Below are 12192 nucleotides of genomic sequence, written 5' to 3'. Positions count from 1 at the left end.
CACGAAGGTTGCGCTTGGAGAGAGGGTGACCTGTCATGGCGAGATACTTGGCCCAGTCACATATTGTTACTTCCTGCCCTTCAGTAAGTAATTGGAGGTTTTTGTGGGCTTTTGAATGAGGTTTAGTGAGGTTCTGTGCCCATTGACAAAGAGTATGGTATGAGACTTTAAACTCTGCAGCTGCTGTTCGGAGGTTCTTGGCCTTTTTCTCTCTGATAGCCTGAATAGCAGCAGTGAAATTGGCTTCGCGAATCTCTTCTTCAGCTTTCTTCTGCCTGGTAGTAGGTCTGTGGTTTGGTGCCATTGTAATAATGCAAGAGATGACAATGCAAGACTTTGTGCACTTGCCGAGTGTGCCGTAGAGGAGATTGAATTTGTTACACACTCTCCTATCTGGCTGTCACGTTTTCAGACATGTCGTCAATTCTTCCTCTATAGCATCTTAAAATGACAAGATGAGCTTTATCGAAATTGTGCACTGTAATCCTGACAAGGTGATCATGTTATGCTCCAGGTATAACTTTGTGAATATACCTGCAGGATCTATGGGATCTGGGTGATTTATGTTCTTGCATGCTTACAAATTACCACTTTTTCATCTCTCGCAGCTGCAACACTCAAGAAATTTTCATTTTACTTGGACAGTATATCATATATAAGTAGTCTACATATGCATGAATTTTTTTTGAAGTGAGTTGAGCAGTGCTTTGTGGTGTTTTGAACATTTTGCATATTACATGCATGTTGCAGATTACCTGGAATGATAGTAGGTATTTTTGGCACGTGCTTAGCTCTCAAAATTCCCAGCTGAGGGTACATGTATGCCTGCATTCTTTGGGTCCGACCTGCATCATAGAAACCTCACATGCTAATTCACCTTCTGAATCGGTACTACAAAATTTGCAGAAACATATCGACGTCTGGATGATACTAGCTGCCGGGTTGCGTAAAGTCACAATGCGAAATCAGTGCACAATGCATATCCAAACTCGAAGATTTGGTTAGACTCACAAGTGCTACATACAAATGCAAAGTTTTTGGCCTGTGGACTCAGTGCAAGAAGAAGTTGGTGCAGATTCAGTATTCGACTCGTCGGTCACTTGTTAGTTTCTGAAATGCTGGTCTCTTTTATTACAGAAGCACCCGGCGAGTCGATCTATTGTGCTCGTCTTCACTCCCCTCTATCCTTTTACTTGTACGTTGTACTTCTCTATTACCGCTTCATCAAATTTCAATCAGCGCTCGCATTCAAGCTTGAATCCGCTCGAGGTAGTCTTATCTAGTGCTGCCGTGGTCTGGTTCGGTCTGGTTCACAGAGGGATGAGCGAGAACCAAGAACCGGACCTAGGTCTGGTTCTACCAGACTCGACGAACCCCAAACTGGACCTTTACGAACGGTTCGGAATGGTCAGGTCTGGTTATTTTCACGTTCGAACGTGAACTGAACCCGATTTTTTTTACAGTGAGCAAAAAAAAAATGTAGATATTTTACAGCGCACAAAAAAACGTAGATAGAACTTGTACTCGTAGCTACACATCCAACATGGCTGCTTCTGCCTCAACCTTTGCGGAAACATGGCCATTCTTGTATGCTGCCTTCAATAGCTGCAGCGAGCTGAATGTGGATGCTGCAAGTCCATTGCGTCGAACAGTAGAAGTGATCCCTCCGCTCGAAAAAGCCTGTTCGGAGGGGACGGATCTTCCTTGAATGGGCAAGTAGTCTCGTGCAATGCGTGCTAGAGTAGGATACTGCAATGAGTGAAGCTAAGGAACCATTTAAGTAGCAAATAAACAGGTCATGATGAGATTACTTACGCCCCACCAGGCAACAATGTTGTCAGCTTGCTCTAGCGGCGAAGACAGAAACATCGTGAGTTCTTGATGAGGATTATGAGTGCGTTGGTCTGCAGCTTGATGGGTTTTGATGGCCTCGCGCATCCACGCGTCACCGTACCGATTTTCATGCAAGGGTCTTGTTGGCGGAGCTGGGTTCTTTGGCAGGTGCCCGAGTTGGCGGTTTATAATACTTGTCAAACTATAAACATAAGTTCAGGAATGCGAACGGATCGTCGAGAACCAGCTATAACTGGCACTGGTTTGCAACCTGTGAGAGTAGGCGCAGAGGAAGGAGTAGATAGCTGGGACAGTATCATCAGGATCATGATAAAAGATGATGTCCTTAGCATCCTTAAGAGATCCATCAGTATTGAGGGCGCATGCGTCAGATTCAGACATGATGATGAGTGAACTCACCTGGTGCTTGCTCCTTTTAACTGCTAACAAAGTGAACAACCGCTCTCCAAGGCCATATACATTGGAGGGTCGCGAAAACAGCCCATTCGAGAGCCGGGGGTGCGGGATGCGAGCCTCCGGAAAGAATTCAAAGTCGTCGCAAATCCTGAGGATCCCAATGACCATGGGGGCAGAAGTTGAAGTTGAGTCGAAGTCGAAGTGACCATTACTAGTAGTGTGTGCCTCACCGATAACATGAGGATGCTGCGGTTCGGGGTTCGGAACGGTTCGGGAAGGTCCGAACCTATGTCCGAACCGTTCGGGTGATGGTGGACCGCGAACCTCTTTCAGGTCCGGTCCGTCCAAAACTTGGAACCATGGACTGAACCAAGGACGAACCTGACCAATGGTCAGGTTCGAACCACGGTTCGGGACCGGACCACGGCAGCACTAGTCTTATCGTCTATATGCGAAGGAACAACTGCTGCCCTCCAATCGCAGAGGCTAGGGGAGAACTAGTTGAACTGCAATCTAACTCGGGCAGGCAGGGTATGTAGATATCAGACAAGGCAATCCCCTCTCACACACAACCACGCTGCTGTTTGTGAGACCAGCATTATAGCAAATACGCACTGCGTTTCATGGACAGTAACGTGATCCAATATCAGTAAGATAAATTAGCTTGGTATGAGGTACTGATCGCCTGCATCTTTGGATGAACATACCTCGTGTCATCTTGACAGGAAGATGGCACATCGACATCAGAAAATCTGACGTGAAAGTTGCGTCTGGTAAACTGTCAGGGTTTTCATGGACAAAGCTGTGTCGCCGCATCCTGGGGACATTGCCGGCGCTCTCTGTTATGGAGAGCTGCTCCGCCCTTTTCTCACTCGAGATGAGGTACGTACTACATCCGTCGTCCACGGGGAATTAACTAGGGCATAGTACCTGCGCTTCAGTTTCTAGAAGAATCCAGGATGAACGTTGGGAAATTGCAGTTTAACGTATCTATTGATGCTGATGTTCGCGCACGGCCTTCGGACCTTGATCTACCATTTGCTGTTAATCCAGATGAATTCACTTACCTTACCGTCCCTGCTAGGCGACATGGTGCCCTGCGATGCGTGGCTCCAGGACCTGTCATGAAAAAAATCGCATTCCACCGTCATATGAATTGTCATGAGATCCTTTGGAAACAACGTGCTTTCGGTCGGTGTGCATCCAACTAGGCAAATTCTCACTGTCCTTTTCTGGATGCCTACCATGGTCCAAGATGAGGGAGGAAAGACATTTAAAATACTCCATGTATATCTCGATCCTTGCTCGACGTCACTGACCGTGACGGACTAGGGTTCTGTCACCGAGTGTGATCCTTCTGCCGAATTCCGTAGATGCCCGACATGGATTGACGAGGTTATTTTGTTGCGTGAGTTTCCTTGCTTCGCGATGAATTACCTGTCGTTCGTCTGATTCTCGTTCTCTGCACCAGAGAATAAGGCAAACAAGAAACTACTTCGTTAGAATACACTGGAATTACAGCGAATGCATTCAAGCCCCCTAACATGATCTATCTCATGGGAACCACATATATTACTTGTTTAAGGCAGCACAGAGTCCTTCACTCCGCAAGTAAGTAAATAAGTGCTTACAAGCTTGCACCCTCGTGGCATCGAAAGAACCTCGCTTCAAGGTCAGCATTACGTGTTGCCAAGTGACACTCTTACTCATGGTTGAAAGTTGTAGCTCGTGTCATCGTTGAACGTTTCAAGTTGAACAGTCGTCATATTGAAGTGCGTCTTTTTTGCCTACGCCGTTGCGCTCGTGCTTTTCACGAATTAGCACATCACTATCATGCTTTAGAGACAAAACTGGGCCTACAGACACCAGGATACCTTGGTGCGGCAGGACAGTATGGCTCATGCCTTTCCTCTGAATAACAAACGGCAATCAACAAGATTTTGATCTGGATCTGGACCAATAATTTATTTTGGTTCAAGGAGGTCCAGGACATCATAACTGGGAAAAACTTGTGCTTTACTAATATCTTTTATCTCAGTTTTCCCAAGCAAACTACGAAAATTACGCCAGTCCACTGATGCTTTCCTGACGGCACATTTATCAACTCTACAGATCACTAATCACTCGCGCGTCAGTGCCAATATATTAAAGCAAAAACACGACCCACTATGCAGAAACTATCATTGTACTGTCACACAGGTGAGTCACGCTATCAGATCCAGGAAAATCATTGATACTCATGCAAGTCCCCACAAGGCAGCCATCGCAATCTTCATCACTGCTACACCTGTCAGGACATGCAGCAGTGTCAGAATCATCACCCTGAAGGGGCACAGCAGAGACTGATGATGAGGCTAATGTAGCAACGACGGCGAGTACGAATGCAGAGGAGAAGCGCATTGTTTGTAGTGACCTTGTGAATCAGATGATTTTGAATGCATCAGGAAGACTACTGGCTTTTATGTGCTGGACATCGTCATTTGAAAATCGTCTTGCGTGGTCTCACCTTCAAATGCTGGCACATCGGCAATGCCAACAGATTGCCACCCAATGTCCGCCATCAGGGAAAACCTCCTTCATGAAATCAGGGTAATTTCAGGCCGCTGGGCTCGAGAGGCGGCAACAATCGCACGGGTATACGGGCCGCGGGTTGGAAGATCAACACCGTACGGGCCGTACGGGTACGGGTACGGTATTACCCGTGCTAACCCGCGGTTACACAAACAAGATATAAGTATTTCCCGCATCATAGAAACCTCACATGCTAATCCACACACAGAATTTCATGAAATTTATCTATGCCCACCACTGGTAAACATGAACTTCGCCAACCTGGCCGCATCAGCCAAGAGATTTCACAGCAAAATATATCGAACGATCAAGGGTGCAACAGCAGAAGTAACCCACCGCAGTCTTGTCAGGTGGTGCCAATGGACGAATGCGCGGGCCCCAATGATAAAAGCATATCTTTTCCTGACAACAAGCCTGTGTTTGTCCTTGCTAAAGTACCTCCAACGTCAGGGCCGCTGACTCCAGCCATCGATGATAAAATCAAGTGAAGGGCAGATGTGCAATTTTATTGGAATCAGACCCGACTTCAAGGAGGATCCCGACACCACCAATGCCACAGTTGTCAAAAGATTGCGTCGCAAGGAGCTGATTATGCAAGGCTCATCATGGTCGCACAACCGTTCCAGCTTTATGTCCTATGCATCTTAATTTGCGGCCAATTTTGCCTCGGATTGGCTTGAAGGACATTTGTACTTCCAGGTTAGCTATTCCTCCTTGCTGGGTCAACATGGGTCCTCCCACATGGTCTTCTTTGTCTTTACTACTAGGTCGCCCTCATAGCGAGCTTTGTTGTTTGGGAATAGGAAAGTTTGTTGTTCTCTTAAAAACCCTATGGAGGTCGTAAACTCGGCAAGGCAAACGTAAGCTTGTCAAGTTACCTGTACTAGGCATCGTCGCCGAACTCAGTCCTGGCGGTGATATCTGTATTCCTGTAGCAAGGGAGGTGCACACTCCTGTTACGGTCAGCACCCTCTGTTCTCTCATTCTTAGTGATGACATTTTCAATGATCTTATCCTTTATCGTCTCTTCCTGAAATCTTCGGGGCACCCTTTGTAGGATGCCGAAACAACGAAAACAATCATTAGGTCTCGCTGCACTCAAAGGTTCGGCACCATTCGGTCAGCGTGCTGATCATCATCCTCATCATTATATTTCCAGGACATTCAGCGCTCGTGAAACAGAGCATTCTTTAACAAGACATGAGCAATATCCTCCCGGTGATCCGAATTGTGCTGAAGGGTGAGAAGGCTCGTCGCAGACTTTGAACTTGCCTCGGTGCACTCCTAGATACTCGAACCGTAATCTCTCTGCATCCGGTCTCAATTGCTGACTCTGGGATAAGGATCCAGTCACGGAATATTGGACCAAAGAACTTTACGGCATGCTGTTCGATAGTCATACTATTTGGAGATGCACATGGGACGATCCATATTTTTGAGACAACTGCCGCTGTATCTTTCCGAGGCTGTTGACGCCCTGAATGATGCGGCACCACTAAGTTATGAAGTGGCAATCCTATGCAAATGGAGAGAACTATGTGATTTCAATCAATCGTTTTGTTGACTGCGGCGAGATGGTCGCATGAAGTCCCTCTGCCTCTAGACGCTCAGGGGCTGATGAGTTGGCGAGTTATTTTGCAGTATAGTCGTCATCCGAATGGCGTATCTAAGATCATCGTGCTTTGGAGTGGATGGGAAATGATATGGACATTGGACAACGTGAATATCAAGGGAGGGCATCACATGATTGAGGTACCAACATCGGATGCCCTCACGGTGTATTTTCAACAATTGGCCGCCGAGGCGAGTATTGCTACACAGGGAAGACCGGGAATGGTCTTCCAGAGTACTGCCTTCCGAGGCACAAAGTTCCTTATCATAACAACTCGCTTGATTTCATAACGACGGCGACCGAAGCAGTTCCGTCGTTCATAGGACCGGCCGAGTTCGTCTGATGGTTCAACGTTCAATTCTCGATAATGACTCACCTGTGGCACTACCAGTGAATGACGCACAAGCCTGGTGCTGACAGCCTGCATCACTTGAGCGGCGGCCTGCATCTAGCTTCAGATATACTGCTTCAAGCTACGAATTGGCTTTCATCTTGGTATTGGGTCATGGTGGCGCTGCTGGTATGAATTTCAGCATCCGTCCTTCCTACGCAATACAACCGTGACTGATACCATAGTATCATGGGAATGGTAAAAATATGTCCATGGTGCATCAGAGATGAGTGCACTGGAGTTCTACAGCAAGTGCTTCATGCATCGCCTGACTACCTTGTACTTGCTTCGAAAGATGATGCCCACGGCCCTCGTAGATCCGTCCACTATTAAAAGAGCACAAGGATGCAAAGGCAATAGAAGCAGGTCGGTAGGTTTGCGGAATTGCGTTCTAGATTAAAATGGTGGCCGACAAGTTGCACCACATGGCAAGTGCACTGTCGAGACATGAATAACCTCATGCAGATGAGTCAATGGATATCGTGGTCAAATTGAGAAGTGGGCTCAGTCTCAAATTAATGCTGGCGTACACCGCAACCAAAAGTTGATCGACTGTCACCTGCAGGCTGACGATAATTGAGCGCTGAGTACGAGGCTAGGCCGACTTGAATGTGTCACGTGCATGATGGTTCGTTTCAAATAATATTATTTTCAATAATTTTAAACCAATAACAAATCGTTAGTTAAGCTGAGTTGTAATTTTCAAATATGTTGCTTTCACCTGCTCAGTACTTGGCAAGCACTTGGTAGCCTACCAGGTCATGTGGGTAAAGTTTATTATGAGCGCTACCTTTAACATCATGGATTGCTAGCTTGGCTTGTCAACGGGCTTGATGGTGGGCTGCCAGGAGTTTCATGACCCTTCTTACGACCAACAAAAATTATTCATAACAGTGCGTTGTCCAGGCGGCCTCATTCAACGTTGAATACTCAATAGGATTCTGGCAGCCTTAGATTTACTGCATAAGCGACATCACTGTATGAACACAATCGGGCCTACTGTCAGACATGACGTGCGGGCCACGTTAGGTCTCCAAGCCGAAATACTTTAGATCATGGCATGAACATTAATCATTTCTCGTTCCATGTGGCGGTACCGGCTGTGTCACGGTGTGTGATTCTTAATTACAACGAGCCTGAAAAAGTATAGCCCTCATGCACATCCCGGGAAAGTTTACCTTGTAAACGGGGGACAAAGTCAGGGCCCTCTGTCTGATAGGCGCAACGCTATGTTCTTTGTACCAATTATGCCCAGAACGTGGTAGGCAACGTACTTGATCATGATGGCGAACTGAAATACCACCATGCTCACAGTCCTGTCGATCATATGGGCGACTGCTGATTAGTTGTCAAAATGAATTTCTGGGCTCTCTGATTTCTATAGCAATGAATCATTTTCTTGTGACGACGGCGTGCAGCAACATTGATCTCGGAAGAGGGATTCTGCAGGTAAGCTCTCATCGATATCTCGTGATCCTTAGGATCGGACGGAACGTACAGCAAGGTCCGAGTCTTACCTGACTCGAAACTGGGTATCACACGGTTAAGTGGGAGGCCACGACATATATAAAGTGTCTGGATCGATGATCAAAGCCTTACTTCCAGCTGATCTCATTTCTTACTCAGTATCTTCAAGATGTTTCCTTCCAAGACTCTCCTTTCTGTTATCCTTATTGCGCTGTCCGCTGTAGACGCATCCCCCGTGCGCCGTCAAGCTGCGCCAACTACCCTCAGCTTCACCACTAGGGTGAACGTTAGGGCTAATACTCTCAGCATCGTCGCTGCCGATAGGGCTCGCGCTCAGGCGATGGTGCATTCTAATAACACGAGCAAGCGTGCTGGCAGCTCCTCGTTCAGCATATCTAATGCTATCACTACTTATACTGCCCAAGTCGGTGTCGGCAGCCCTGCAACTCAGTGTAAGACTCGCCTATTGGGTGACCCTAGATATTTTCGACTAAAAGAATCCTCAGATACGCTCCTCATTGATACGGGCAGCTCCAATACCTGGGTGGGTGCAAGCACCCCATACAAACACACCAGTACCAGTGTGGATACTGGTAACTCTGTCGTATGTCTTTGCACGCCTTTTGCTAAATCGTGGCTCATAATATCCTACTAGTCTGTCTACTATGGTTCCGGCAGTTTTTCAGGAGAGGAATACACGGACACAGTTACTCTCGGTTCTAATTTGGCTTATTACTGGACAATCTATCGGAGTCGCAAGCCAGGTACAAGGCTTTAACAACATTGATGGAATTCTTGGTGTCGGACCGACTGACCTGACGGAGGGCACCGTTTCCAACGTTGGTTCAGTCCCCACGGTCACCGACAACCTCTACAGCAAAGGCACCATTGGCACCGAGGCACTTGGAGTCTACTTTGTTCCAGGTGGCGGTGCCGGCGAGCTCACCTTTGGTGGCTCCGACAGCTCAAAGATGACGAGCTCAGTGAATTACGTCCCTCTCACAACCACATCACCTGCCAGCAATTACTGGGGCATCGATCAATCGATCACCTACGGTAACACCACCATTTTGTCCGCGACTGCTGGTATTGTTGACACTGGCACCACCCTCATTCTCATCGCTACTGGTATGACAAGTTAGTTATAAACAAGTCACCCCAACTGACTGGATCATTCTAGATGCATTCCGAAAGTACCAAACTGCTACTGGTGCTGTTTTGGATAACACCACTGGTCTCTTAATGATCACCTCTGCGCAGTATTCTAACCTGCAAACCTTAAACTTCAACATTGATGGTACTAACTACGGCCTCACCCCCAACGGCCAAATCTGGCCCCGTTCCCGTAACACTGACATCGGTGGTAACAGCAATAGCATCTACCTTATTGTTAATGATATTGGCTCCAGCTCTGGCAGTGGTCTCGACTTCATCAACGGTTACTCATTCCTGTATGTATTCAAATCTGAACTTGTTGGGTATAAAGTTGACTGACTACCCACCCTACAGTCAACGCTTCTACTCTGTTTTCGACACCACTGAACACCGAGTCGGCCTTGCAACTACTTCATCTACTACTGCAACTTCCAACTAGAACAATAGTGTATTTATCTGATGCTCATACACATAGTGCGAATATTTATATCAGAGGAGGTGTATTTACGGGAGTCGGTAGAGGTATTGGTTATTAGGGTATTTTGTGTATACGGGTCTGTTTAGAATACGCATGCCATTCATTGAGATTAATATCCCACAATCATTACTTCCTCATGTTTACAAGGTTGCTGATATACCAATTGTGTTTGAACAAACAGCGATGTGTTCATATGAAAACTTTACACTTGTAAGCCATAGTTTACTCTTCAAACTTGCAATAAAACATACTGGTAATGTGACATCTTGATATGCCAGGAAGGTAATGGTCACTATTAAGGCTCTCTGGCTTACCGTCCGAGTTAAATATACAGCATTTATGGTCTGCGTAGAGCTTGGTTGCGTCGTCTTCGAACATAAACTGGAGCTTGCCTTTATGTGTTGGGACTCCGTGGTCACGATATCGTCCTCCCCATAGAATCTAAAATTCAAAGTCGGCCCAAGTTCCTTCATCTCGTCCAGCGCAGGTTGTCCTGGACGGAAGTGAAGCATGAACATGAAATGGATGAAACGGAAGTTGTACCAAGGTATTCGGGCTCTAACCTCGTGAATATGTCTATGTCCACTATCTTGTTCAGATCTCCAGGCAATTTGCCGTGAACGAGTCTGGCACCGAGTCGAGTGGCCTTTCCAAGTCGTCGCTGTGATATCTCGTCCACGAATATATAAGCAGAAAGCACCAGGGGACGCGCCCAAAACCAGCGACAAAAGCCATGGGGAGACTCAAGCCTTGCAGAAAGGCCGAACGTGGTATGATAATGACGGAAGAGACTATCAGAAAGACGACAGAAGGGAAACCCCGAGTGAGCTAGGCTACGCTGGGACTGGCCTGAGATCGTGACATTGCTGCTAGTTGATGATCAAGATGTGGTGGCAATTTGAGGTATTTGAAGACGTTACAGGTTCAAATGCCACAATCTGCCCTGGACATAAGGAACGAGTCCGGCACTGAGTCGAGTGGCCTTCTGTCGCTGCGATATCTCGTCCACGAAGATATAAGCAGAAAGCACCAGGGGGACGCGCCCAAAACCAGCGACAAAAGCCATGGGGAGACTCACTCAAGCCTTGCAGAAAGGCCGAACGTCGTATGATAATGACAGAAGACACTATCAGAAAGATGACAGAAGGAAAACCCCGAGTGAGCTAGGCTACGATAGGACTGGTGAGATCGTGACATTGCTGCTAGTTGATGATCAAGATGTGGCGGCAACTTGAGGTACTTGAAGACGTCACAGGTTCAAATGCCACAATTTGCCCTGGACATAAGGAACGAGTCCGGCACCGAGTCGAGTGACCTTCTGTCGCTGCGATATCTCGTCCACGAAGATATAAGCAGAAAGCACCAGGGGACCGCGCCCAAACCCACCAGCGACAAAATCCATGGGGAGACTCAAAAGCCTTGCAGAGAGGCCAAACGTTAATGACGGAAGAAGCAGTCGGAAAGATGACAGAAAGGAAACCCCGAGTGAAGTAAGCCACGCCAGGACTGACCCAAGATCATGACATAGCTTTGAATCGTTGGATGTTGCTAGTCGATGACCAAGATGTGACGGCAACTTGAAGTATTTGAAGACGACACAAGGAGTTCAGTTCAGATTGTTATGTTCCAGGCGACAGCTCAGTTGCCAAAACGTCGTGCCTGCGAGCAGTATAGAACTTATCTGTGATGCTAAGACGATGAATTCGACATGCAAGAGCGTCAAGCGAGGCTGACAGTCTTGTGCTGTGAACCTTGTGCGACTGCAGCACGCGACGACAGTAATCTGTCCAGAAGTCTGGCTTGAAGTCGGACAGAGGGGGCTTTTGGGGTCCTTCTACACGGCATGCACGTGCGCAGTAATTGCGCTTGCGAGGATGCTGCCATCGGGATCGATGCATGGCTCATAGCTCATGGCGATACATCCGTCACACTCGAAGCCAAAAGTTTGCTTCAGTCGGAGGAAATAAAGCGGCGATCCGTGTTGTCGAAACAGGCGTTGCCTAGTCGTAACTAACTTTAATCTGACGAGTAACCATATCATCGGGTCCATAACTGGGCTTTATTAGTTTGGGAAGGACACCTTTTTCTGATTTAGACACACTTACAAAGATCAAGGACTTGAATAAATGGGCCTTCTCAAGATAGTCCCTTGGATTCGTACACCAGTTTTCCGTAACCTAGTCCTTCGCATGCAGGGTCTCGATCCTTCACAAAGCCTACCAATTGTAGGCTGCCCATTGCAACTTCAAATACCTTCCTCTGCATTTC

At 47.1% G+C, this 12192-nt stretch overlaps 2 protein-coding genes across 2 annotated transcripts; one reads left to right on the top strand and one right to left on the bottom strand.

Moving 5' to 3' along the window:
* Positions 1-8460: 8460 nt before the first annotated feature.
* Positions 8461-10113, top strand: EDB93DRAFT_1307955 (acid protease; the record flags this gene model as incomplete). The annotated part of the gene is made up of 6 exons (XM_041454772.1): positions 8461-8743; positions 8798-8895; positions 8947-9007; positions 9045-9419; positions 9472-9742; positions 9801-10113. 6 exons carry the CDS (start codon positions 8461-8463, stop codon positions 9883-9885), a joined length of 1173 nt encoding a protein of 390 aa, XP_041311241.1. The 3' UTR covers positions 9886-10113.
* EDB93DRAFT_875506 (uncharacterized protein) lies at positions 9975-11266 on the bottom strand. The gene is made up of 5 exons (XM_041457777.1): positions 10845-11266; positions 10468-10790; positions 10317-10417; positions 10176-10268; positions 9975-10124 (listed from the first exon to the last, which is right to left on the bottom strand). The coding sequence occupies exons 1-5, from the start codon at positions 10988-10990 to the stop codon at positions 10065-10067; spliced, it is 723 nt and encodes a 240-aa protein (XP_041311240.1). The 5' UTR covers positions 10991-11266; the 3' UTR covers positions 9975-10064.
* Positions 11267-12192: the final 926 nt, after the last annotated feature.

The sequence above is a fragment of the Suillus bovinus genome (genome assembly GCF_016758785.1).
Source record: "Suillus bovinus strain UH-Sbo-P2 chromosome Unknown EDB93scaffold_8, whole genome shotgun sequence".
Classification (NCBI taxonomy): domain Eukaryota; kingdom Fungi; phylum Basidiomycota; class Agaricomycetes; order Boletales; family Suillaceae; genus Suillus; species Suillus bovinus.
The sequence above is the reverse complement of the archived record's forward strand: the minus strand, read 5'-3'. Positions and strand labels throughout refer to the sequence as shown.

Excerpts from the sequence above, each read along its gene's own strand:
- EDB93DRAFT_875506 (XM_041457777.1), bottom strand. The coding sequence starts at position 10,990 with ATGGCTTTTGTCGCTGGTTTTGGGCGCGTCCCCCTGGTGCTTTCTGCT. Across the intron at positions 10,418-10,467 it reads GTTAGAGCCCGAATACCTTG|GACAACCTGCGCTGGACGAG; the intron begins GTACAACTTCCG and ends ACTTCCGTCCAG. Across the intron at positions 10,269-10,316 it reads CGGAGTCCCAACACATAAAG|ACCATAAATGCTGTATATTT; the intron begins GCAAGCTCCAGT and ends AGCTCTACGCAG.